This window comes from Xenia sp. Carnegie-2017, unplaced genomic scaffold (genome assembly GCF_021976095.1).
Source record: "Xenia sp. Carnegie-2017 unplaced genomic scaffold, XeniaSp_v1 HiC_scaffold_13, whole genome shotgun sequence".
Classification (NCBI taxonomy): Eukaryota; Metazoa; Cnidaria; class Anthozoa; order Malacalcyonacea; family Xeniidae; genus Xenia; species Xenia sp. Carnegie-2017.
Window position 1 is genome coordinate 5823361 of NW_025813436.1, and position 24141 is coordinate 5847501.

Here is a 24141-nt window from a genome sequence, read left to right on the forward strand (position 1 = left end):
ATTATTTACCACATTGGTCATCATATTGTACAACTAATACTGAACTGAGGAACTGCACATGTAATGTAACATATTAGTGTTGTTACAGTGAATAAGTCTGTAAGGAAGGTGATGTGGAATTTTTTTCGTTAGACTCTCTTTACCCTTTAGGTATGATAAAAGAAGCGGAAGAGGAAATAAATCGTCAGTTAAAGGTATTGACCAAGGGACGTCGGACATGCAAGATGTGAATTATGTCATCAATTTTCCTTAATTCTTTTCAATTTTTTCTACGTTTTATTATTTTTTCTTCAATTCCTTTGTCTTCAATTTTTTTAGGCTGCTAAAAGTGAAGGAGAGCCTGGGAGCGAATCGAGCACTTCTCAATGAGGTTGCTGAATGTGATGCAGTTTTCTACGTAAAAGGAGAATGTGTCGGTCGAGTTAATAATTTGCAAAGATACTTTTTTCTCGACAACTATATAGTTTTGATAAAAGTTCTGTCCCGTGCACTTCAACATATGTCAAGCAGTCTAACTTTGAAGCTAAACATATTAATGTTTAGTTTAACAAAAAGAATGATAGCACAGCGCTATAACCAACAACTACAAACAATAACGACCTTATCTAACAACATTTGAGAAAAAAAATGAAATAATGACCTTATCTAACAACATTTGGTTAATTTCTCAAATGTTGTTAGATAAGGTCGTTATTGTTTGTAGTTGTTGGTTATAGCGCTGTGCTATCATTCTTTTTGTTTAATAACATTCCAACTATTTAACCTTGTAATGTTTAGTTTCGTATCTAAAAGTTTCATCATGCATAGACAAGATTAAAGTTCCTTCTGACCATTTAGACATAAAAATATATTTGAGAATAAAAATACATAGTGATAATTCTTTTGTTTCATTCAGCTCATTCTCCCTAATAGCTAAATCAGAATCCCTGATGGTGATATGTATATTCACTGTGCTTAGACAAAGTAATTCTTGCGTGTGTTCAATAGCCTGCGCGTCAAGCTGGTTATCTTTTACACCAGATAGAATTTCGGTACACAATACTCAGCTAGCTGTGTTATTGGCCTAGTTTTTGTTTTATTCGTTTTTATGCCTTTGCATTTCTGCATACTGGCCTCGTGTGTTACAACTGTGTAAATCCATCGTGACTACTCGCATTTTGTTCACAGAAACTTGCGATTTTCACGAATGACGCTTCATCACACATTTCGTGTAAATGACGTATGGCTTGGTTTATTGTTGGTCTGCTTGGGATATTTAAAAAAGAATATAAGACAGGAGTCAAACGATATCGGGTTTTGGTGAGTTGTTTTACACGGATTTTGTCTTTTTACATCGTGTCATAATATTTTAGCTGATAAAACTATTTTGTTCTTGACTTAAAACATATATTTTTTTTATCGTTCGTGGCTTACATACGATTAGGTTTAGGTTTTTTGTTGTTGCTCTGGTAGTTGAGTGAGTCAACTGTTGGATTCCTGTGCGATTTTTGACCATCTTCATCTTTATCCGTCGATAAAAAGCCTTCATGAAGTTTGAAAGGCTTTCAGTGAAGTCCACCAATGTTACAACTGAAACTCCAATCCATAGACCCAACTGACCACCTATGTCTGATAATAAACGTCCTATCTATAAAAAAATACACAAAATAAAGGATAGTTACAAAGAAATTTTCATTTGAATTAAAAATTAAAAATATAAATAAAATATTTAATATATATATATATATATATATATATATATATATATATATATATATATATATATATATATATAGTAATTATACATAAAATGAAATAAAATGGACAAGTTTTGCTGTCGCTACTGGAGTTTCACGCCGTAAGGCGATCTTCAGGCAACTGACAGATTATTTATTATTCGCTGACTATATACATCGATTAAAAGGTGTTAAGTTACATGACGGCATGCCCTAAAAATATCGGAACGTTTATTTAAAATGTTCTTTTTACGTCCTTTCAGGATAAGTAGTCTTTCTTCAAGGCAAAGACGGCGGGTTTTTTGGTTTTTGTTCGGAGGTGGAAGTTGTTTGATGAAGTCCCATTTAATGTTGTAGTTTCGTTTGTTTTCTTTCAATGTCCACGTGTATTTAGAATGTTCTGTCTCGTTGCGGTATTTAATGTTCGTAATTGATTTAATGTGGTTTCGATATCGTGTCTTAAAAGCGCATGCAGTAACACCTATATAAGTTTTTGTTTCGTTGTTGTCAGTCGTTGTCACGTCGGCTTTGTAAATCACGTTGGGTTTCAAGCAGTTGCCATTTGTCGGGCATAGGTGTTTCTGTCTGCAGTTACAGTTCTTTGGGGGGTTGTTCTTGTTCTGAGTTGTGTCTGGGTATGAAGGTTTTCATGTTTTCGCCGCAGCTGTAGCTTACGCGTATTGTGTGTCGGTTGAATATCTTGGAGAGTATAGTATTTGGTGGGAAATGTTTGTCGATAAGTTGTAGGAAGTCGTGGGCGATGTGTGTTTTTACGTTTTTGCTGTATGGTGGGTTAAACCAAGTGATGTTACGTTTTCTGTTGCACGTAGTGGACACGAGCCATGTTGCACGTAGTGCTTTCACGAGCCATTCACTGATGTTTGATGGTTTAAAGGTAAGTTGGGTGGGGAAGCTGCTTTGTTTAAGAGCTTGGTTGTAAATTGTTGCGGCATTTTCGAAGGTGTCTTTGCTAGATGAGAGTGTATTAATTCGGTTGTTGATGGATGTGGGTAGTTGGCGTAATACTGATGGTGGGTGGTTGGACGATCTGTGAATGTAAAGAGGCTCGTCGTTGGGTTTTCTATATGGTTGGTAGGTGTCGTTGCTAAGGTCAAAGATTACGTAAAGGAAGTTTGTGCGTTCATGGTTTGTCATCACTGTGATTTTTAGTCCAAGCTCATCAAATAGGTGTGAGAGGGTTTTTCTTTCTTTGTCGCAGAGTCTTCCAGATTTGGTATTTATGACTGCAAGGCCATCGTCACGGTATAAGCCGACGTTGTTCCCGTACCGGTGCTGTAGTTGGTCGAGTAAGAATAGCCCTACAAGCTCGAAAACTTCCGCCCACGACTTCTATGGCTATCACCATAATAAAATGGTGACTCCTGCACTAAGGACATAGAAATATGATCGATGTTGTTCTGAAATTGGAGTATTTTCTTCAAAGGTCACTTCGTCTGGATAGTAAAATTCACTCACGCAGCTACGATCTGAATATATTTTGCTTTCTCTATGAGCAATTCTTTAAATCAATTTCAACAATTTAAATAGCACTTAGTAAAAAATATTGTTGCAAAAAAACTTAATTTTTTGAACCACGATTAAGATATCGTAAGAAAAAGTCGCCTACAGCTGCCGCCAATGAGATTGCAGGAAATAAAAAAAAATACCACTAGGCATGTACAATTAAAAATAAAATGTTGGTGTTTTTTTATTAAAACTCTAGCTCAAAAAGGTCAACACTGCATCATGAACAGTTTAAAAGAATCAACTATAAACTATATAGTTAGTATACGCAGGGTAACCTATGTAGCTATTTGATGTTTTATCATACTTGTTCTAAAAACATAAGCTGCATGCATTTGGCTAAAACTTGTCATGTGGTTAGATAAAAAGTGTCCATTTATTTAAACTAACCCCGTACGAATGAAAATGGAGCGTCTTATGTTCTCGCAACTCTTGGAAAAATATATTGATCTTCAGGAAGTTTTTTCTGTAAGAGGAAGAAAACCATGAAACATCTACAAATATTTTATGTGTCAGAATGCTTTTCGCCTGCTTTTTTAGAAGTTAGTTACTTGCACATACCTAAAATATTGATTTACATCTGAGATGTTCTCAAACAAATTGATTACTTTATGTCGTGCTCTGAACAGTTCCTCAAGGAAGGACGGCTGAAGAATTATAAAAATGAAGCTCTTTAATATGTCTGATGTAAGGATATGAAATTATATAAAGTTTGGTTGCAGATTTACCAAATATTTTTCAGCAGGCCATACAGCTGAAGATATTACAGAATGATAGATTGTTGACCTTAAAGAAGAGAAAACTTAATGCTATTAACCCTATCACGTTTTTTTTAAATTATGTTTAGTGACTATTTTACTTGCAAGCCAATGGACAGTAGCATGGCAAGTTGTTCGTTCTTGCTAGACTTTCAAGGCGTTCAATGCATAGAGCTAAACAGACAAGTAAGTTTGTAAAATTTTAAGTTCTTTTCAGCCGTTAATCACATGTTTTTACCTTCTGTCTTGTTGTCTGCTGAACACGTTTTCATATCAAGTAAGAACTGTGTTCCCGCACAATGACATTGACGAATTATTTCGTCTGAAAGACATTTCTTAATACAATTCTATATTTAAAGAACAAGCTCTATCAATTCAATCTGACATAATGAACACCGTATAAACTAAAATTATTACCGTCTGTGAGTAAGAATATGTTTTTTCATTGTCTACCGTTGTTTTCTTGTTAGGATCGCAAATAGGCTTTACAGTTTGAGTTGTCATCTAGAAAAATAAACTAATATTTATACTTGTATATTAAAGTAATGTCACTGAAGTCACTTTATAGATTTGTCTACTATGTCTAAACTTTAATTATTACTTATCGCAACATTTTAAATTGTTGGTATGACGCTGTATTTTATTTGTTTGATCTTCTTACCTTTCTAAGAGATATGGATGTTGTAAATCCTGGAGCAACGTAAAATCCTTTCTCTTCTGGCTGTGGTTCATGGTCAAACTCGTGAATTGTGACACGAGCTCCGGCTGCTGACGCTATACGATCCATGTATTCTTCTTGCTCGAGGAAAATGAAGAGACTAAGACCTACGTAAGTAAATTTATTAATTTCCAAACATGCGATTTATTTTAAATGCATGTGATGTTTCTGTTCGGTCGTACTCACCATTGTAAGGTCCTGTACCGCTAACGCTACTGTTGACTTTACTTGTGTTGAAAGTAAAGCAATTTCCATACATATAGTTTTGAAATACTTCAAAATAACTAGAAAAATGCACAATGATAAAATGTGTGTAAAAAGTTGTCACGCATGATCCTTCTATGTCACCTTGGATCACATGTTGTCCCCTGCCATATACAACTCGCAATAAAATCATTCTTCTGATTTCCGAAATCTTGGAAATCCTCTCGTGTCATTTCACCGATATCCTTGAGATAGTTTTGAAACGCCTGTAAATCTTTGCTTGGTGGTAATTTTTATGCCATCCTTCTGCATATCACCAGCCGTGTTATTTTTCTCTGGTTCTTTCTCTGCTTGACTAATGTTTGCTTTTAATTGGTTTAAGTAGCCTCGTGTCTCGGATATTTGCTTTGTTATGTCATCAGTTGTCAGCTCAGTAATTTTCAGTCGTTTTTCCAAATCATTAAGTCGCTTTTTCATTTCTATGTTGCTCATATTGCTTGTGATCACATGAGCCATGAACTCTTTTGATTGTTTTATGTTAACTTTTGTCGGTTTTGTGTTAATTTTGCTTTCGTTCTTTGTACTTATATATTTCTTGATTCTGTTTTCTAGTTGATTTATTCTGTTTTTCATTTCTGATGATACATAATGCAAGTTTTTTCTCAATTCCGCATTTCGTTTTATTCTGTGTGTAAAATTATCGATACTGGCTGGACGATAGCGTTTATGTGGTTCTTGAATCCACTGCGTTGAATCCGACATTTCTCTTTCGCTTTTCTTTCTTTTTTCCCATCTTTATCAAAGAATATGTTTAGTCATTTACTTCTGTGGACCATACCTTTGAGAATTTTTTTGACGAGAACATGAATGATGTTATTATTTCTAACTTACCGTGATCTTCTCACTGGATTAATGTTGCATATTGTTACTGCAGGAAACCGTAAAGTGGTGTGCATCGTTACTTTTATCTGTGTTTCAATGGGACCACTTAGGTAGTGGAGGACAAGAAGGTACGTTTGATATACACACATGGTTAAAGACAAGAAGAATATAATGCATGCTGTTAACTTAAAAAATGCTGGCTTGGTCGCTTTTTCCTTTCTTTCAACGTGTACAGTGTTTATTGAGTTAGTTGACATGCTACAACAAATAATGAAATATACGTACAGTTTTAGATTCAGCAGTTAGTCAAGGTTTTGCAAATTTTCATTTCTTTGAAATATTTATGCTACATTACTTTTCCAATTTTAGTTTTACCTGCCATACTAGTTTGTGTGTCTTTTGCATTCTCTCGTTCGTTGACTTTGAAATGCTTTTCATTAATGACGTCACAAATTATAGGCAAAATTTTCGCTGGTTCAATTTAATTTCAATTTTTGTCCATTTTCACTATACCTAAAACAGCAGAATTTTTGCTCTTAATGGTTTTCTCAATTTTTGGTGTATATATGTTTATATTTCTGCCGCAATGTTTTTATTTTTTATGACTTTATAGACCAGAGGCCGGTTACTCGAAGCCAGTATAGCGTTATCCATTGGATAACAAGTTTTTAAACTTTATAAATCTTTCAAAAGCAGAAAGTATAAGATTCGAACTGAACAATCACTAAAATAAAATATTGTTTCGAAGATTACGAAATTTCATTGCCGTAAGAAAAATATAAACACCTTTTTTGCAAGTTTGAAAATTTTTTCTATCAAATGGATAACGCTATCCAGGCTTCGTGCAACCGGCACCTGTGTTTCATAGTGGTGCAGACGTTGGGGAGAGCTCCCCCCTGTCTTTCTAGATTCAAGATTTATGTTTACATTTTACAATTATGAAATTTGTAAGACTTCATAGTAAATGACACAATCATTCCATAACGATGATGAGGCTCTAACACGTTACGTTTATACTTTCATAAAGTATTTCACATTACATATTCAAAATGTCGGAAATCGAATAAGCAAGTACATGAAAATTGGATAAGTTTTAAATGTAATTTTTCCATTTGTTGTTATTTTTTCTTCTAGTATGTCTTCGGAACCAGAACCATTGAACAAGTGTAATGAAGAGAATGGGTCAGTTGTTTTGACTACAATGAGTAAGTTATAGAAGTACTAAAATAGAATAATAGTTACTTAGTAGTTAAATACTTGAGTTAGTTCTGATCCTAATTATTCGTTCAAATTGGCCTTCACACTCTTCAATACAACTATGATTTTCCACAGAACATAGTTCTTGTGAAAATTTCTTTCTAAAAAGGGTATAATATCCTGTAAATGTGTGCTCCCATTTTATTAGTATAAAGTTTTTTAGTGATAGTTGCAGTGCTATTCGAATGTCCTTTAAGTAAATACAATTTTAAAGGTATCATGATTAATCAACCTGTTTTTATTATTTAAAGGAAGACTTTCAACTCATGACATATGGCTTCAAGTTAACACCACAAGTTACAGATACAAGAATATCAGGTAGTATACCATAAAACCTTAGAGATCAATGATTTGTCCATAGCCATTTTCCATGCAAGTACTTGCCTTGTCTGCTCATGGCCACTCTCTACATAATTATTTACCACATTGGTCATCATATTGTACAACTAATACTGAACTGAGGAACTGCACATGTAATGTAACATATTAGTGTTGTTACAGTGAATAAGTCTGTAAGGAAGGTGATGTGGAATTTTTTTCGTTAGACTCTCTTTACCCTTTAGGTATGATAAAAGAAGCGGAAGAGGAAATAAATCGTCAGTTAAAGGTATTGACCAAGGGACGTCGGACATGCAAGATGTGAATTATGTCATCAATTTTCCTTAATTCTTTTTCAATTTTTCTACGTTTTATTATTTTTTTCTTCAATTCCTTTGTCTTCAATTTTTAGGCTGCTAAAAGTGAAGGAGAGCCTGGGAGCGAATCGAGCACTTCTCAATGAGGTTGCTGAATGTGATGCAGTTTTCTACGTAAAGGAGAATGTGTCGGTCGAGTTAATAATTTGCAAAGATACTTTTTTCTCGACAACTATATAGTTTTGATAAAAGTTCTGTCCCGTGCACTTCAACATATGTCAAGCAGTCTAACTTTGAAGCTAAACATATTAATGTTTAGTTTAACAAAAAGAATGATAGCACAGCGCTAGCCAACAACTACAAACAATAACGACCTTATCTAACAACATTTGAGAAAAAAAATGAAATAATGACCTTATCTAACAACATTTGGTTAATTTCTCAAATGTTGTTAGATAATAAGGTCGTTATTGTTTGTAGTTGTTGGTTATAGCGCTGTGCTATCATTCTTTTTGTTTAATAACATTCCAACTATTTAACCTTGTAATGTTTAGTTTCGTATCTAAAAGTTTCATCATGCATAGACAAGATTAAAGTTCCTTCTGACCATTTAGACATAAAAATATATTTGAGAATAAAAATACATAGTGATAATTCTTTTGTTTCATTCAGCTCATTCTCCCTAATAGCTAAATCAGAATCCCTGATGGTGATATGTATATTCACTGTGCTTAGACAAAGTAATTCTTGCGTGTGTTCAATAGCCTGCGCGTCAAGCTGGTTATCTTTTACACCAGATAGAATTTCGGTACACAATACTCAGCTAGCTGTGTTATTGGCCTAGTTTTTTGTTTTATTCGTTTTTTTTATGCCTTTGCATTTCTGCATACTGGCCTCGTGTGTTACAACTGTGTAAATCCATCGTGACTACTCGCATTTTTGTTCACAGAAACTTGCGATTTTCACGAATGACGCTTCATCACACATTTCGTGTAAATGACGTATGGCTTGGTTTATTGTTGGTCTGCTTGGAATATTTAAAAAAGAATATAAGGCAGGAGTCAAACGATATCGGGTTTTGGTGAGTTGTTAGTAGATAAGATGCAGCTTTGTCACACTTTTGTCACGGAGCTCTTACCCGTGCCAGTTAGTTTCCAGTCCCCTGAAGTTGATCGGTGCGCGCGCATGTCAACCGGAAATAGGGTTTAATAAACATGGCATGGCATTGGATGGCGTGAAAATCGGAAATACGACAAAGCTGGAAGTTGCATGCTATTGACAAAGTGACATTAGATCCGTTTCCTTTTCTCAATCGAAGGTAAAAACGGTAGAAAACGAGGTAATTGCATTTTATAGTTTATACTTTATCGAAAGGTTTACATTTTATCTCTTGAAACAAATGGAATTGAATGTAGACATTGATCTGGCATTAAGAATGAACAAATTGACTTTGGAGTCAGAAAAGGATGAAATAACTGTACGTCAAAGTTTGTTAGAAAATAAACTTTTAGACTGCTATGTTGAAGAAATTGCTGCAATGATAAACGCTGAAGTAAATAAGAACTGCAATGGATGCATGATTGATCACCACTCTCAACTCGAGCATGACTGTCTCATGATGGAGCATGACGAGCGTATGTTGTTGCATTTTGATGATGCCCTGGAAAGCGTGTCCGAAGAGATTGTGATCAAAGATTTTATGAAAAGCATTGAAGATGTCAAGCCACCCGTTAATGGACTTGAGATACTAAAATATACTTGTAAAGATTGGCTTAAAATATTTGTTTCAGATAAAAAGAACAAACTTGAAACGCGAGTCGTTAAGCTTTTGTAAATATATATTATTTATTCCTGTTCGATTCGTAAGGTCAAACAACAAACTTGAAACACGAGTCGTTAAGCTTTTGTAAATATATATTTTTATTTATTCCTGTTCGATTCGTAAGGTCAAACCATTACACATTGTTCTAAATGAAATATAAGAAACATGTATGAATTTACTGCTTACATGTTAGCACTTCTGTATACATATACGTAAGCGATGTAATATTACATAGAAAAAAACATTTTACGACAACTACAAACGAATTAAAACTTACTCGATAAGATCTTTTATGAGACGATACATGCCCACACGAGGGTTTTACAAGATAATCATCACAGTGATCACATTTTTCTAAAAAATAAAATCGACGCCTCTGTTAAAGTTAATACAAACACTCTAAGGAACAGAAAAAAGACAAACGGTACTTACTGAAGGTATAAAACGACGCTTATGGCGAGGCCATCCTTCTTCGATTGCATGTTTGGATATTGCATCTTCACAAAGGCTCTCTGTTTCGTAAGTGGTTGAGATACACTACACATGCGCTTGAGATGTGACCTTCGTTGCCATCTCGCAAATGTAAATTATAAATTACCATTGAATAGTATGACCTTGAATAATGTGGCGTGGGTAAGATCTGTGCAGTATCCTAGCTTTTAACTCTGTCCTTCTTAGATTTACAAACATTATTTTTATTATTACTTTTATGCGTTTGTTTTACTGGTTGCTAGAGATCGTATTAGGAGAATTTAAACCAAGAAGTTAGGGCAATCAACTGATAAAAGTGCAACGCGCGTTTGATATTGATATTGCAGTAATTGATACCACAAGCCTATCTGCCTATAGTGGTTTAAATTTATTAACTTATGCATTCAAGATGCGATGTGGCACAACAATTTTAGTTGTTTCAGGCTTAAAATAACCGGTTTACTGCCGAAAGTCGCGTATATAGGTAGAAGTGTGCCGTAAGCGTAATATTATTCGAGCTATTTCATGCATCATCACTTTAGGGAATTTCCTTTTCATCTTATGAAGGCGCAAAATATTTCAAAACATCGAGCTTCGCGCAGTATGTATAGCTCTAAGAGGCTTTCTCGGCATGTTTCCATTAAACAGATAGAGATAGAAACAATAGCAGAGGATTTTGCAGCTATGCAATATTAAAGTAATTTTCACACTAAACTGAAAATGAAAAGATTTTATTGAACAACGTCACTTCAAAATAAGATACAAGTTATTATGAAACGAATTCATCTAACAAAGTTAATCTTCTTCATCATTGGCAATCTCACCAAAGCTGTACTCTTTTAAAAGTCTGTTGATGAGAAACTTTCTCTTATCAATAGCTGCTTCCATAGCTTCCTGTGGATCAAAGTCGTCATTTTCTATAAACCCTTTCTTTGTATGCATTATTTTTCTGTGGATGGGATCTTTTTTCAGTTGGTTTATCCACATAAGACGTTGCATATAAATACTTTCCAATTCTTTTTGAAGTTTTGGTAGAATGTTAGAATATGCTTGATTTTCAGCTGTCTGCTCATCCAGACCACTGTTCACAAGGCTTTCCTTCATCTCATCGAAATCTACATTACTTCTTTCCCTTGCTTCTTCTATCAAAGGTATCCAAGGATCAGTTTTCTCTCCAGTTTCAGCCTCATTTTCTATTGACATTGAACTTTCAGATTCATCTGTTGAACTTGTAGAAACATTATCTTCGAAATGCATTCCCTGACTGTCTGAATCTGATTGAGACATTTTTTCCTCATCCCTTAGTGGACAGTATTCTTTTCGTGTCTGCGTAAGTTGAAAGCTCGATTAAATACTTTTCCACAATATCTGCAGCTCATTTCGCCGGCACTGCTTTTTTAGAAATGAGACATTTTATGTAGCAATGTGCATTTGTGGGCAAATGAGCAAGTGTGTTGAAGCAGTTATGAGCATTTGAGCAAGTGCTCATAAGTAATTATGAGCATCAATGAGCATTGCTCATCTGCTCATAAGAGGAATAAAGGTTTAAACTATTGTATATAAATTATACCAAGTTGTTATCATGTATTCATTTATGGGTATTGCTCATTTAAACTCCCTCCCCCCCTGCTTTATGATAGCAACTTGGTATAATTTATATACAATAGTTTAAACCTTTATTCGTCTTATGAGCAAGCCATAAGGAAAAAACATACAGACAGCAAGGAATTCATTATGGAAAATTGGAAAAGTTACAAACAACTCTTGTGAACTATGAATGTTGCGAACTATGAATGTAGTTACAAAATGAATGAACGATTAAAAGACATGCCTATGCTTGTGAGGATTTTAAAGTAAACCCTCAAGTGCTTTTAAAATTTTTGTCATAAATATCTGCTAAAGTATGATGTGTTCATATGTAATCAAAAGAGATTTTTGTTGTTTGATTCATGTAGATAATTAGAAAAATATTTAATAAAAATTGTTCATTGTCCAATGTATTCTTATTGTGTGCACTTTGTTCACTATTTTACAAATACCTCCCATTCAAGCTAGTCGAATCATACCGTCTTTCTTTGAATATGTCAAAATGCTTACTAGCGAGTGGTTATAAAAGTGAAAGCAGAGCATGTTTGCTTTTATTTGCGAGACAATGGACGTACGTTTTAGAACACCTGCCAACTTTTATGTGTGTGGTCAAAGTCAGTCGGGCAAAAGCTATTTGGTTAGGTCGATGCTTTATAATTTAAATGAACTTTTTTATCCTGTTCCGAATAAAATTATTTACTGTTATGGTGAACGGCAAAGTGAATTTGGTGAAATGGAATCAAAATTCCAAACATTTGCTTCGTCGAAGGATTCCCGGACAACTTATTTGATATTCTGGAAGGTTGTCAAAACTCTTTAGTGGTCGTTGACGATTTGATGTCAGAATGTTCTAGCGATCAACGAATGTCCGATTTATTTACCCGCGGGTCACATCACCGTGGCGTCTCTGTCATGTATCTAACACAAAATTTATTTCCGCCTGGTAAACAATCCCGAACAATCAGCTTAAATTCCCACTACATGATCATTTTTAAAAACCCCAGAGATTCGCTAGGTATCGCAACATTGGCACGGCAGATGTACCCAAAGAAAACGAATTACCTTTTGGAGTCATTTCAAGACGCCACATGCCGCCCTTACGGCTATCTTTTGCTCGATTTGCATCAACTCACATCTGACAATATGCGTGTCAGAACAAATATCTTGCCCGGTGAAAAGCAGATTGTCTATGTACATAAGTGATAAGCATCGACATCAACAATCATTTAAACATCATGTCTAAACGAATTAGGAGCAATCTTCCGTACCTGCAAGTACTTGCAAAATCTAAGCCGAAAATTCGAAAGGTTATCATCGAACATGGACCATCTGATGTCATGTTGTGCATTTGTGAATGCGCAGTTAATGTGTTAAAAGGAACTGTACCGATATCTGCGAGTCAAAACGACGCTTGTTGAGGTATAAGAAACATCTCAGAGCCTTAGCGAACAAGAGAATTTCAAGAGCTAAAAAGAAAAAACTTTTAAATCAAAAAGGAGGCAATCTACTGAGCGCCTTCCTACCGCCGGTTTTGAACGTACTAGGAGTTTGCTGAAATAATGAAGCATGCCAAGCGAATGATTTTAGTACCTGAAGACGTTTATAATAAATATGAACAAAAGCAAAAATTTGAAGTTTCGCCAATTACGATGAACATGATGCAAAAAGATACTCAACTCTCGCACATCCTTCACCAAGACGGTTTAAGTGACGATCAAAGGCAAAAACTTTTCAACACAAACTTTGAGCAATTCCTTAATTTGAAGAAACAAAAAGATATTCAGATACCCACAGTACGCGTGATGGATACAACCGACGGGGAAGAAAGAAACACGGTAATAAACAACGAAGTGCGTACATTAGCTGACTCCGTCATTGTACAAAGTGTGCCGAAGACGATGCGTGAACGCGCAACAGCAATACTGCAGCGTCTCAAAACAAAACCAGATATAATAACTTGGGATGATTCAGGACAAGTCAAACTTGACGGTGTTATTATTCCTCAATCAAATATATCAGACCTCATTAGCGACGCCGTAAGAGGGAGAAAGAATTTCAATCCTACAGGTTCTAGAGAATTCTTTCGCGTTTTATCAAAATAAACATTCCTCGTGATTTGGTTCGGAACGATGTAAGATGGGAAGAAGCTCAAATGGAAACTTCGCCCAATGAAGAAGACGGAATAGCCTACCACAGAGGCTCAAGAACGAAAATGACAACACCTAAAGCCAGCCCTACACTAAAGAAAACTCGCTTACGTTGGATAGACTATTAAAATTTGACATGTAAAGATTTGTTTTGTTTAAATAAATTGAGCAGTTGATATCAATTTCCTGACTGTTATCATTAGAATATGCAAATAGAAAACACAGGCAATTAGCTTACACAAAGAAATTTTATTGATAATAAACGGCTCAAGCTTTTACAACAAATTTTATACTTGACTGAATGCTATCGTTTAGGGTTACACTAGTTTCTATATGAAAATGTCTGCTAACGAAACTTGATACCTTGTTATCGTTCTCAACAGTATTACCATCAAACATGTTTACAATCTTATTCATGCTATATCCTCGCACTCTATGGCTGAGGTAAAATATACAATATTGTCCACATACATCCGTCCAGATACTTTGCAATTGACGTTTATTAAACCCCAATCATAATGTTTCAAATAATCTCTAAAGAACTTATGATATCGCCCTGGTGGTTGTCCATAGCTATCGAAGAATTCGGCTTTTTCTTCTGAAGGAAAGTAAAGGCAACCCAATGGGTCCCCGGTTTTCCGCTTACATCCGTGTTTGCGATAAATCCTTTTGGGTAGCTTTCGATTTCTTTAGGCAAACGGTCGGCTGGAAAAACACCGAGAAATTTTTTTCCTGTTACCGGATCGGATTTCAAAGCGGTCCATATTTGTGAGGTGTTCATTTATCCAATGTAGTCATAAACGACATTTCTCTCTCCATCGATTTGTATTATATTTTCAAACTCTCCATAGCACACAAGGCTAACTGCATGAGTTGGCGGTGTCGAGAATTGTAAGTCAATGGCCAGGTTTCCTTTTGCACCGTGTTAAAATGTTCGGATGCGCTGCACATATCGGGGTAAAGTCCGCGCCGAACAGGGCAAAACCGTTTGGGAAATCTTCACGCGTAATGCCATTGCCTGTGTCGTAATACATTTTCCCAGTGCCTGAAAACTGCGATAGAAATGCTTCTATAAATCTTGGATTCGCACCAAAGGACAAATTGATTGGTTTAAATGGTACAGATTCACCATTTATTGAAATGCCTAACGATGAAATGTTGAAATGTTGGAAATTGAATGGGTTCTTTTATAAGCTCCGTTGAATGACGCACTTTCAACAAGACCGAAAACAAACGATTTAGGCACTAAACCATTGAAAAGGTTATCTTTTTGCAGTGAAGGGTTTCCAGAAGGAATGATAAAACTTTTACAGTCCACACGTCTTACAGGGTAAATAGCTGGACCTTTTTTCAGGGCAACTTCGTGAGCCAGAGATATACTAGGATTCACTTTGACTTTACGAACTTTAAGGTATGCATCTATCAGTTTCACTCTAAAGGCTGCACCGTCCACCGATGACATTAATACAAATTCGTCACTGGTACGGTTCATGACCACTTTCAAATCAACATAGCTAAGTAAGTAACGTTCACCAAAGAAAACATCGCAAAAGATAGGACCTGCCATATCAACAATTTTACTTCCCATGATAAACTTATTTCTTGTCTTCAAACCCTGTTTGGACTTGCGTGAGCAGGATCTGCATTATCCATCTGACCTGCAGTATCTTTGTAAAATAACGCAGCGGTGAGCTGGGATTGTTTGGCTGACGGACCATAATTTAAAAGTGTTCCGAGATATGCACGATATGGATATGTTCCTGTTGCTTGTGTAACTAACTTTCCTTTTAGAAACACGTCAACTTGCTTGAACAAACTGTGCAAGAAATTGTTTACAGGTCCAACTTTAGTGTCATCATCGATATCCCCACCATCGGCTTTTGTTACTTTCGCTCTAGCTACCAATATTGTCTTAGACATGTCAACATAATCTTCAGTGCCGGGCGCTAAAATGTAATTGGTCCATTTTCAGATACGCTGGACACAGGTTGATGATCAATCCAATGCCCTTTTCTAAACTGACTTGTGTTGGTGGGACAGAAAATAAATCAAGTTCGGTTTTGTACATTCTGCAGATTTTGGATGAACGAAATCCATATTTAGCCGAAAATGTCCTCTGCTTCTTTAGCTGCTTTACGTCTCTTGGCTGAACTGTGAATGGCAATGGAAGTCGTCGCCTTTCTCTTTTTAGCTGGTTTTCTTGACCGTTTCTTTGAAGACTTTCCTCTTCCTGTTTGAGCAAACTGCTGCATTCTGTTTACAGCCATTTTCCCCACATCTTTAGCAGCCTGATTTACTCGCGATTTTGCAGACTCTTTCACACTTTTCCCCGAGATAACATCGCCTAAAACGTTTGCTCCTGTGTTAAGAGCAATTTTACCCAGAGCTTTTGCACCGCTTTTTGCCAGAGGTATTACAGCCCTAGCTAAACTGCGAAATAAGCCACCAAGACCATAACCCACTTGCCCATATCCTCTTTGCCAAGGTGCTCCTTTAAACACTGGTGATGAACCGTATCCTCGTTGTTGGTTGAGATAATATTGAACATAACGATTTGTTAGAGTCATATTTCTTATGTAAAATAAGACGAAGCTTGCTTTCTGAAATGAAGTGTCACTATCGACTTCCCTCGTTCAAATGCGATGGGGTTTCCTAACTCGTCCCTTAAGAGAATTTCGATGTCCTCAAAAGATTTTGTTTGCACAGGTATGTATTGGATATTAGTGAATGTTCTTGAAACAATGTCTCCATATTTTCCTTGAATGGTAACTGCCTTTAGTAATTTTACATTGACGTCTCCAACAACTTGCGGTTGTACAATGTTGCAATATACATACATCATGACGGATCCGTGCAAATCAGAAGCATAAGGGCTTTCGGTTGTTTTTAAAATCTCTACGTCTTTTCCGCCAAAACCGAGTAAGACCGACATTCGTTGATTAAATGATATTTTGTAACCCTGTCTTACATGCACTTTAATTTTTCTGTTCGGGGTCAAAGCTCAATTTGATATTGTCTTTTACTTCTTTGTCAAGAGTCTCATTAACTGATTTTACTAGGTCGAAGGCTTTTTCATACAGGCCATAGTCGACAAATACCGGAGTAGGTAGACCTGTTTTGTGAGTTACATATATATGTGTATCCAAACCTTTTTTCAACGTGTACCATGTATGAGGATATGTAATTGAATACAATCCTACTTCCCAATTACCATTTAAATTCACAACGTGAGGTAGTTTTACGCGATAACCTGAAATCTTATTCTCAGGAAATACAGAGAGAGATGCATTACTAGGTAATGTCAGATAGAAGTGTGTCCCGCTCATCTTTAAGGTATAATGTGAAATGAAAAAATCATGAAAACGGTTACGTTTTATATATGTATTTCCGATGCTGGTACCCATGAATTAAATTTGTTAGGGTAGCCAGACCACTTTACAAAATATTGTACATTGCCCCTCTACCACGTTTCTTAAGTATTTTTCAATCTCATAAACATCGTCTTTCTTGATGACTTTTGAAGTTCTTTTTCATAAAATGTTCCTTCAAGTTCGTCCCTTCATGATCTTTCAGTCTGTATACAGGAGGATTGCGCGGTATTTTTTGACTTACAGTGAAAATTTCTTTTGAAAAATTCGGTAAATACCCCTTCTCAAACCTTCGTTTTATTTTACTTATTCGTACTTGGTCACCTATATCAAACTTATATTTTACATGCGTAGGTTTATTTAATTTGCTATCACCATATAAATTTTGCCGAATTCTATCTTCATTTTCACTTGTAACGTTGATCGGTTTTTCCTTAATGCTGCGATGCATGCTATGATTATAAGAATACAGTAGATCAGGAAGCATGTCAATGTATCTCATTGTTTTGTTTGCTGTGAAGTAGCGCCACATTTTAGTTTTCAGTGTACGTATCAAACGTTCAACGATGGATGCCTTCGTCTCGTTAAATGTATTAAACAAGGTAACGTTTTCTTCTGTCAAAAGTTTCTTAAAGTCTCGATTAAAAACTCCGAGCCTTGATCCGTTTGAATGTGTGTCGGTTTACGTCCTGATGACAAAATCTTTTAAAAGCTTCTACCAGCGACGATCCTGTTTTCTTTTTAATGGAACAGCCCATGCATATTTGGAAAAACATCAATACAGATAAGAAGATAGCGATAACCATCATTATACTTTTGCAAAGATTGCATGTCTGCAAGATCCAATTGCCACTGGTCGTCAATACCACTCACTACGACACGATTTCTTTCAAACTTTCTTCGAATAGGTTTATGCAAAGAGTATGCGTCTTGTTGCATGAGCCATTCTTTAATTCTTTCACGACTAATGTCATATATTCCTTCTGCCTTTACATCGCGGTACAAACGTTCAACACCTCCGTAGCTTCCTGGGCGTTTTGGATTGAAGTATACACCGGCTAAGTACCGGTCAACGTTACTCATGACAATGTTCTCGTGATAATAATTTTGCAATTAGATGTCAATTTCTTTTAACTACTCATTATCGATGGGTTCAATGTTTTCAGTTACAGGCAGTGTTTCTTCTATCGCATTATCTGTTGGAAGTTTAATTGCGGCGGGTCCATAATTTTAACAGTTTTACTTGTGTATCCTGCTTGCAAATGACCCTCAAGATTGAGATCGTTGCGTCCGAAACTTATACCCAAGCGAAACATTTTCTGACGATTATGATTTTTATCCCTTTTTGCATTTCTATTTTCACGTTTGCTGCTACCGATCCCCATTTTCACAATGACATGGTCATAAAACAACTGAAGACAAAATGCAATAACATTGAAATTTATATTTTATTTTTTGTCAAAGCAATTACAGTTGATCTGTATTTCAGTTTACAACTACAATCAGCATAGTCAAAGAGATGTTGATAAAAGGAGGACGTTTTGTCTCCGTGTACATTAACATTAGTTCTACCCAAGTAACACTAAACAGTTTGTCAAAATATGTCTTGTGAGAGTTCGAAGGTCCACTGTACTTTAGAAACTTAAAGGCTTCACATATTCCATTCCAGACATGTTCGCGATTGATTGTTTCGACTGCACGAGCTGCAAAATTGAACCACCGATCTTCCTCAGCCATCATTTCTAAAACGTTTTGATACTCCGTCCAAGGGTCTGCTTTACTTTCATCCTTTTCAGCTCTTCGTAGCTCTTGAATCTTTTTACTTATAAAATCGACGAAAATCAAATTGATAAGATCGCTGTGACTAACTTCTTCAAACTCAACAGTGTCTGCATATATCTGATTAAACATGTGTGCCATATTTTTGTTTTTTCAAAACGTCCAAAAGCAATGCAACAATAAACAACGCAAATAACATTTTTTAAGACGATAGTTCGACTATATAGTTTGAAGAATGAATACACAATGACATAGATCCGGTTTATTAACCAATAAAACATAAGGCGGATCTAATGTTACTTTGTCAATAGCATGCAACTTCCAGCTTTGTCGTATTTCCGATTTTCACGCCATCCAATGCCATGCCATGTTTATTAAACCCTATTTCCGGTTGACATGCGCGCGCACCGATCAACTTCAGGGGACTGGAAACTAACTGGCACGGGTAAGAGCTCCGTGACAAAAGTGTGACAAAGCTGCATCTTATCTACTGTTGTTTTACACGGATTTTGTCTTTTTACATCGTGTCATAATATTTTAGCTGATAAAACTATTTTGTTCTTGACTTAAAACATATATTTTTTTTATCGTTCGTGGCTTACATACGATTAGGTTTAGGTTTTTTGTTGTTGCTCTGGTAGTTGAGTGAGTCAACTGTTGGATTCCTGTGCGATTTTTTGACCATCTTCATCTTTATCCGTCGATAAAAAGCCTTCATGAAGTTTGAAAGGCTTTCAGTGAAGTCCACCAATGTTACAACTGAAACTCCAATCCATAGACCCAACTGACCACCTATGTCTGATAATAAACGTCCTATCTATAAAAAAATACACAAAATAAAGGATAGTTACAAAGAAATTTTCATTTGAATTAAAAATTAAAAATATAAATAAAATATTTAATATATATATATATATATATATATATATATATATATAGTAATTATACATAAAATGAAATAAAATGGACAAGTTTTTGCTGTCGCTACTCGGAGTTTCACGCCGTAAGGCGATCTTCAGGCAACTGACAGATTATTTATTATTCGCTGACTATATACATCGATTAAAAGGTGTTAGGTTACATGACGGCATGCCCTAAAAATATCGGAACGTTTATTTAAAATGTTCTTTTTACGTCCTTTCAGGATAAGTAGTCTTTCTTCAAGGCAAAGACGGCGGGTTTTTTGGTTTTTGTTCGGAGGTGGAAGTTGTTTGATGAAGTCCCATTTAATGTTGTAGTTTCGTTTGTTTTCTTTCAATGTCCACGTGTATTTAGAATGTTCTGTCTCGTTGCGGTATTTAATGTTCTTAATTGATTTAATGTGGTTTCGATATCTTAAAAGCGCATGCAGTAACACCTATATAAGTTTTTGTTTCGTTGTTGTCAGTCGTTGTCACGTCGGCTTTGTAAATCACGTTGGGTTTCAAGCAATTGCCATTTGTCGGGCATAGGTGTTTCTGTCTGCAGTTACAGTTCTTTGGGGGGTTGTTCTTGTTCTGAGTTGTTTCTGGGTTAAGTCTTTTTAAAATAGTCTTGTTGTGTCTGGGTATGAAGGTTTTCATGTTTTCGCCGCAGCTGTAGCTTACGCGTATTGTGTGTCGGTTGAATATCTTGGAGAGTATAGTATTTGGTGGGAAATGTTTGTCGATAAGTTGTAGGAAGTCGTGGGCGATGTGTGTTTTTACGTTTTTGCTGTATGGTGGGTTAAACCAAGTGATGTTACGTTTTCTGTTGCACGTAGTGGACACGAGCCACGTTGCACGTAGTGCTTTCACGAGCCATTCACTGATGTTTGATGGTTTAAAGGTAAGTTGGGTGGGGAAGCTGCTTTGTTTAAGAGCTTGGTTGTAAATTGGTGCGGCATTTTCGAAGGTGTCTTTGCTAGATGAGAGTGTATTAATTCGGTTGTTGATGGATGTGGGTAGTTGGCGTAATACTGATGGTGGGTGGTTGGACGATCTGTGAATGTAAAGAGGCTCGTCGTTGGGTTTTCTATATGGTTGGTAGGTGTCGTTGCTAAGGTCAAAGATTACGTAAAGGAAGTTTGTGCGTTCATGGTTTGTCATCACTGTGATTTTTAGTCCAAGCTCATCAAATAGGTGTGAGAGGTTTTCTTTCTTTGTCGCAGAGTCTTCCAGATTTGGTATTTATGACTGCAAGGCCATCGTCACGGTATAAGCCGACGTTGTTCCCGTACCGGTGCTGTAGTTGGTCGAGTAAGAATAGCCCTACAAGCTCGAAAACTTCCGCCCACGACTTCTATGGCTATCACCATAATAAAATGGTGACTCCTGCACTAAGGACATAGAAATATGATCGATGTTGTTCTGAAATTGGAGTATTTTCTTCAAAGGTCACTTCGTCTGGATAGTAAAATTCACTCACGCAGCTACGATCTGAATATATTTTGCTTTCTCTATGAGCAATTCTTTAAATCAATTTCAACAATTTAAATAGCACTTAGTAAAAAATATTGTTGCAAAAAAACTTAATTTTTTGAACCACGATCAAGATATCGTAAGAAAAAGTCGCCTACAGCTGCCGCCAATGAGATTGCAGGAAATAAAAAAATACCACTAGGCATGTACAATTAAAAATAAAATGTTGGTGTTTTTTATTAAAACTCTAGCTCAAAAGGTCAACACTGCATCATGAACAGTTTAAAAGATTCAACTATAAACTATATAGTTAGTATACGCAGGGTAACCTATGTAGCTATTTGATGTTTTATCATACTTGTTCTAAAAACATAAGCTGCATGCATTTGGCTAAAACTTGTCATGTGGTTAGATAAAAAGTGTCCATTTATTTAAACTAACCCCGTACGAATGAAAATGGAGCGTCTTATGTTCACGCAACTCTTGGAAAAATATATTGATCTTCAGGAAGTTTTTTCTGTAAGAGAAAGAAATCCATGAAACATCCATAAATATTTATGTGTCAGAATGCTTTTCGCCTGCTTTTTTAGAAGTTAGTTACTTGCACATACCTAAAATATTGATTTACATCTGAGATGTTCTCGAACAAATTGATTACTTTATGTCGTGCTCTGAACAGTTCCTCCAGGAAGGACGGCTGAAGAATTATAATAAATGAAGCTCTTTAATATGTCTGATTTAAGGATAGGAAATTATATAAAGTTTGGTTGCAGATTTACCAAATATTTTTCAGCAGGCCATACAGCTGATGATAATACAGAATGATAGATTGTTGATCTTAAAGAAGAGAAAATTTAATGCTATTAACCCTATCATGTTTTTCAAATTATGTTTAGTGACTATTTTACTTGCAAGCCAATGGACAGTAACATGGCAAGTTGTTCGTTCTTGCTAGACGTTCAAGGCGTTCAATGCATAGAGCTAAACAAACAAGTAAGTTTGTAAAATTTTAAGTTCTTTTCAGCCGTTAATCACATGTTTTTACCTTCTGTCTTGTTGTCTGCTGAACACGTTTTCATATCAAGTAAGAACTGTGTTCCCGCACAATGACATTGACGAATCATTTCGTCTGAAAGACATTTCTTAATACAATTCTATATTCAAAGAACAAACTCTATCAATTCCACCTGATGACATGAACACCGAATAAAGTATAACTATTACCGTCTGCGAGTAAGAATATGTTTTTTCATTGTCTAACGTTGTTTTCTTGTTAGGATCGCAAATAGGCTTTACAGTTTGAGTTGTCATCTAGAAAAATAAACTAATATTTATACTTGTGTATTGAAGTAATGTCACTTATGTCACTTTATAGATTTGTCTACTATGTCTAAACTTTAATTATTACTTATCGTAACATTTTAAATTGTTGGTATGACGCTGTATTTTATTTGTTTGATCTTCTTACCTTTCTAAGAGATATGGATGTTGTAAATCCTGGAGCAACGTAAAATCCTTTCTCTTCTGGCTGTGGTTCATGGTCAAACTCGTGAATTGTGACACGAGCTCCGGCTGCTGACGCTATACGATCCATGTATTCTTCTTGCTCGAGGAAAAGGAAGAGACTAAGACCTACGTAAGTAAATTTATTCATTTCCAAACATGCTATTTATTTCAAATGCATTTGATGTTTCTGTTCGGTCGTACTCACCATTGTAAGGTCCTGTACCGCTAACGCTACTGTTGACTTTACTTGTATTGAAAGTAAAGCAATTTCCATACATATAGTTTTGAAATACTTCAAAATAACTAGAAAAAGTGCACAATGATAAAATGTGTGTAAAAAGTTGTCACGCATTATCCTTCTATGTCACCTTGGATCACATGTGGTCCCCTGCCACGTACAACTTGCAATAAAATCATTCTTTTGATTTCCGAGATCTTGGAAATCCTCGCGTGTTATTTCACCGATATCCTTGAGATATTTTTGAAACGCCTGTAAATCTTTGCTTGGTGGTAATTTTTTTATGCCATCCTTCTGCATATCACCAGCCGTATTATTTTTCTCTGGTTCTTTCTCTGCTTGACTAATGTTTGCTTTTAATTGGTTCAAGTAGCCACGTGTCTCGGATATTTGCTTTGTTATGTCATCAGTTGTCAGCTCTGTGATTTTCAGTCGTTTTCCAAATCATTAAGTCGCTTTTTCATTTCTACGTTGCTCATATTGCTTGTGATCACATGATCCATGAACTCTTCTGACGGTTTTATGCTATTTTTGCTTTCGTTCTTTGTGTATTCCTTGATGGTGTTGTTCAGCTTATTTATTTTGATAGTCATTTCTAATGATAGATTTTGCAAGTGTTTTCTCAATTCCACATTTCGTTTTATTCTGTGTACAAAATTATCTATACTGGCTGGACGATAGCGTTTATGTGGTTCTTGAATCCACTGCGTTGAATCCGACATTTCTCTTTCGCTTTTCTTTCTTTTTTCCCATCTTTATCAAAGAATATGTTTAGTCATTTACTTCTGTGGACCATACCTTTGAGAATTTCTTTGATGAGAACATGAATGAAGTTATTATTTCTAACTTACCGTGATCTTCTCACTGGATTAATGTTGCATATTGTTACTGCAGGAAACTGTAAAGTGGTGTGCATCGTTACTTTTATCTCAGTTTCAATGGGACCACTTAGGTAGTGGAGGACAAGAAGGTACGTTTGATATACACACATGGTTAAAGACAAGAAAAATACAGTACATCCTGTTAGCTTGAAGAATGCTGGCTTGGACGCTTTTTCCTTTCTTTCATCGTGTACAGTGTTTATTGAGTTAGTTGACATGCTACAACAAATAATGAAATATACATACAATTTTATATTCAGCAGTTAGTCAA

The 24141-nt window shown here is 35.7% G+C and overlaps 2 protein-coding genes and 1 long non-coding RNA gene across 3 annotated transcripts in view; 1 reads left to right on the forward strand and 2 right to left on the reverse strand.

Annotated features, from left to right (window-relative positions):
* The window catches only part of LOC124459428 (N-alpha-acetyltransferase 35, NatC auxiliary subunit-like), a 53916-nt gene that overhangs the window by 23022 nt on the left and 6753 nt on the right, over window positions 1-24141 (forward strand). The gene's annotated exons all lie outside the window — the stretch shown is intronic.
* Window positions 5593-6055, reverse strand: LOC124459438. Its single transcript, XR_006953657.1, has 2 exons — window positions 5811-6055; window positions 5593-5712 (listed from the first exon to the last, which is right to left on the reverse strand). It is a non-coding gene; the product is annotated as an uncharacterized LOC124459438 (long non-coding RNA).
* On the reverse strand, window positions 14617-15308 carry LOC124433300 (uncharacterized protein F54H12.2-like). The gene is made up of 2 exons (XM_046983060.1): window positions 14933-15308; window positions 14617-14864 (listed from the first exon to the last, which is right to left on the reverse strand). Exons 1-2 carry the CDS (start codon window positions 15306-15308, stop codon window positions 14617-14619), a joined length of 624 nt encoding a protein of 207 aa, XP_046839016.1.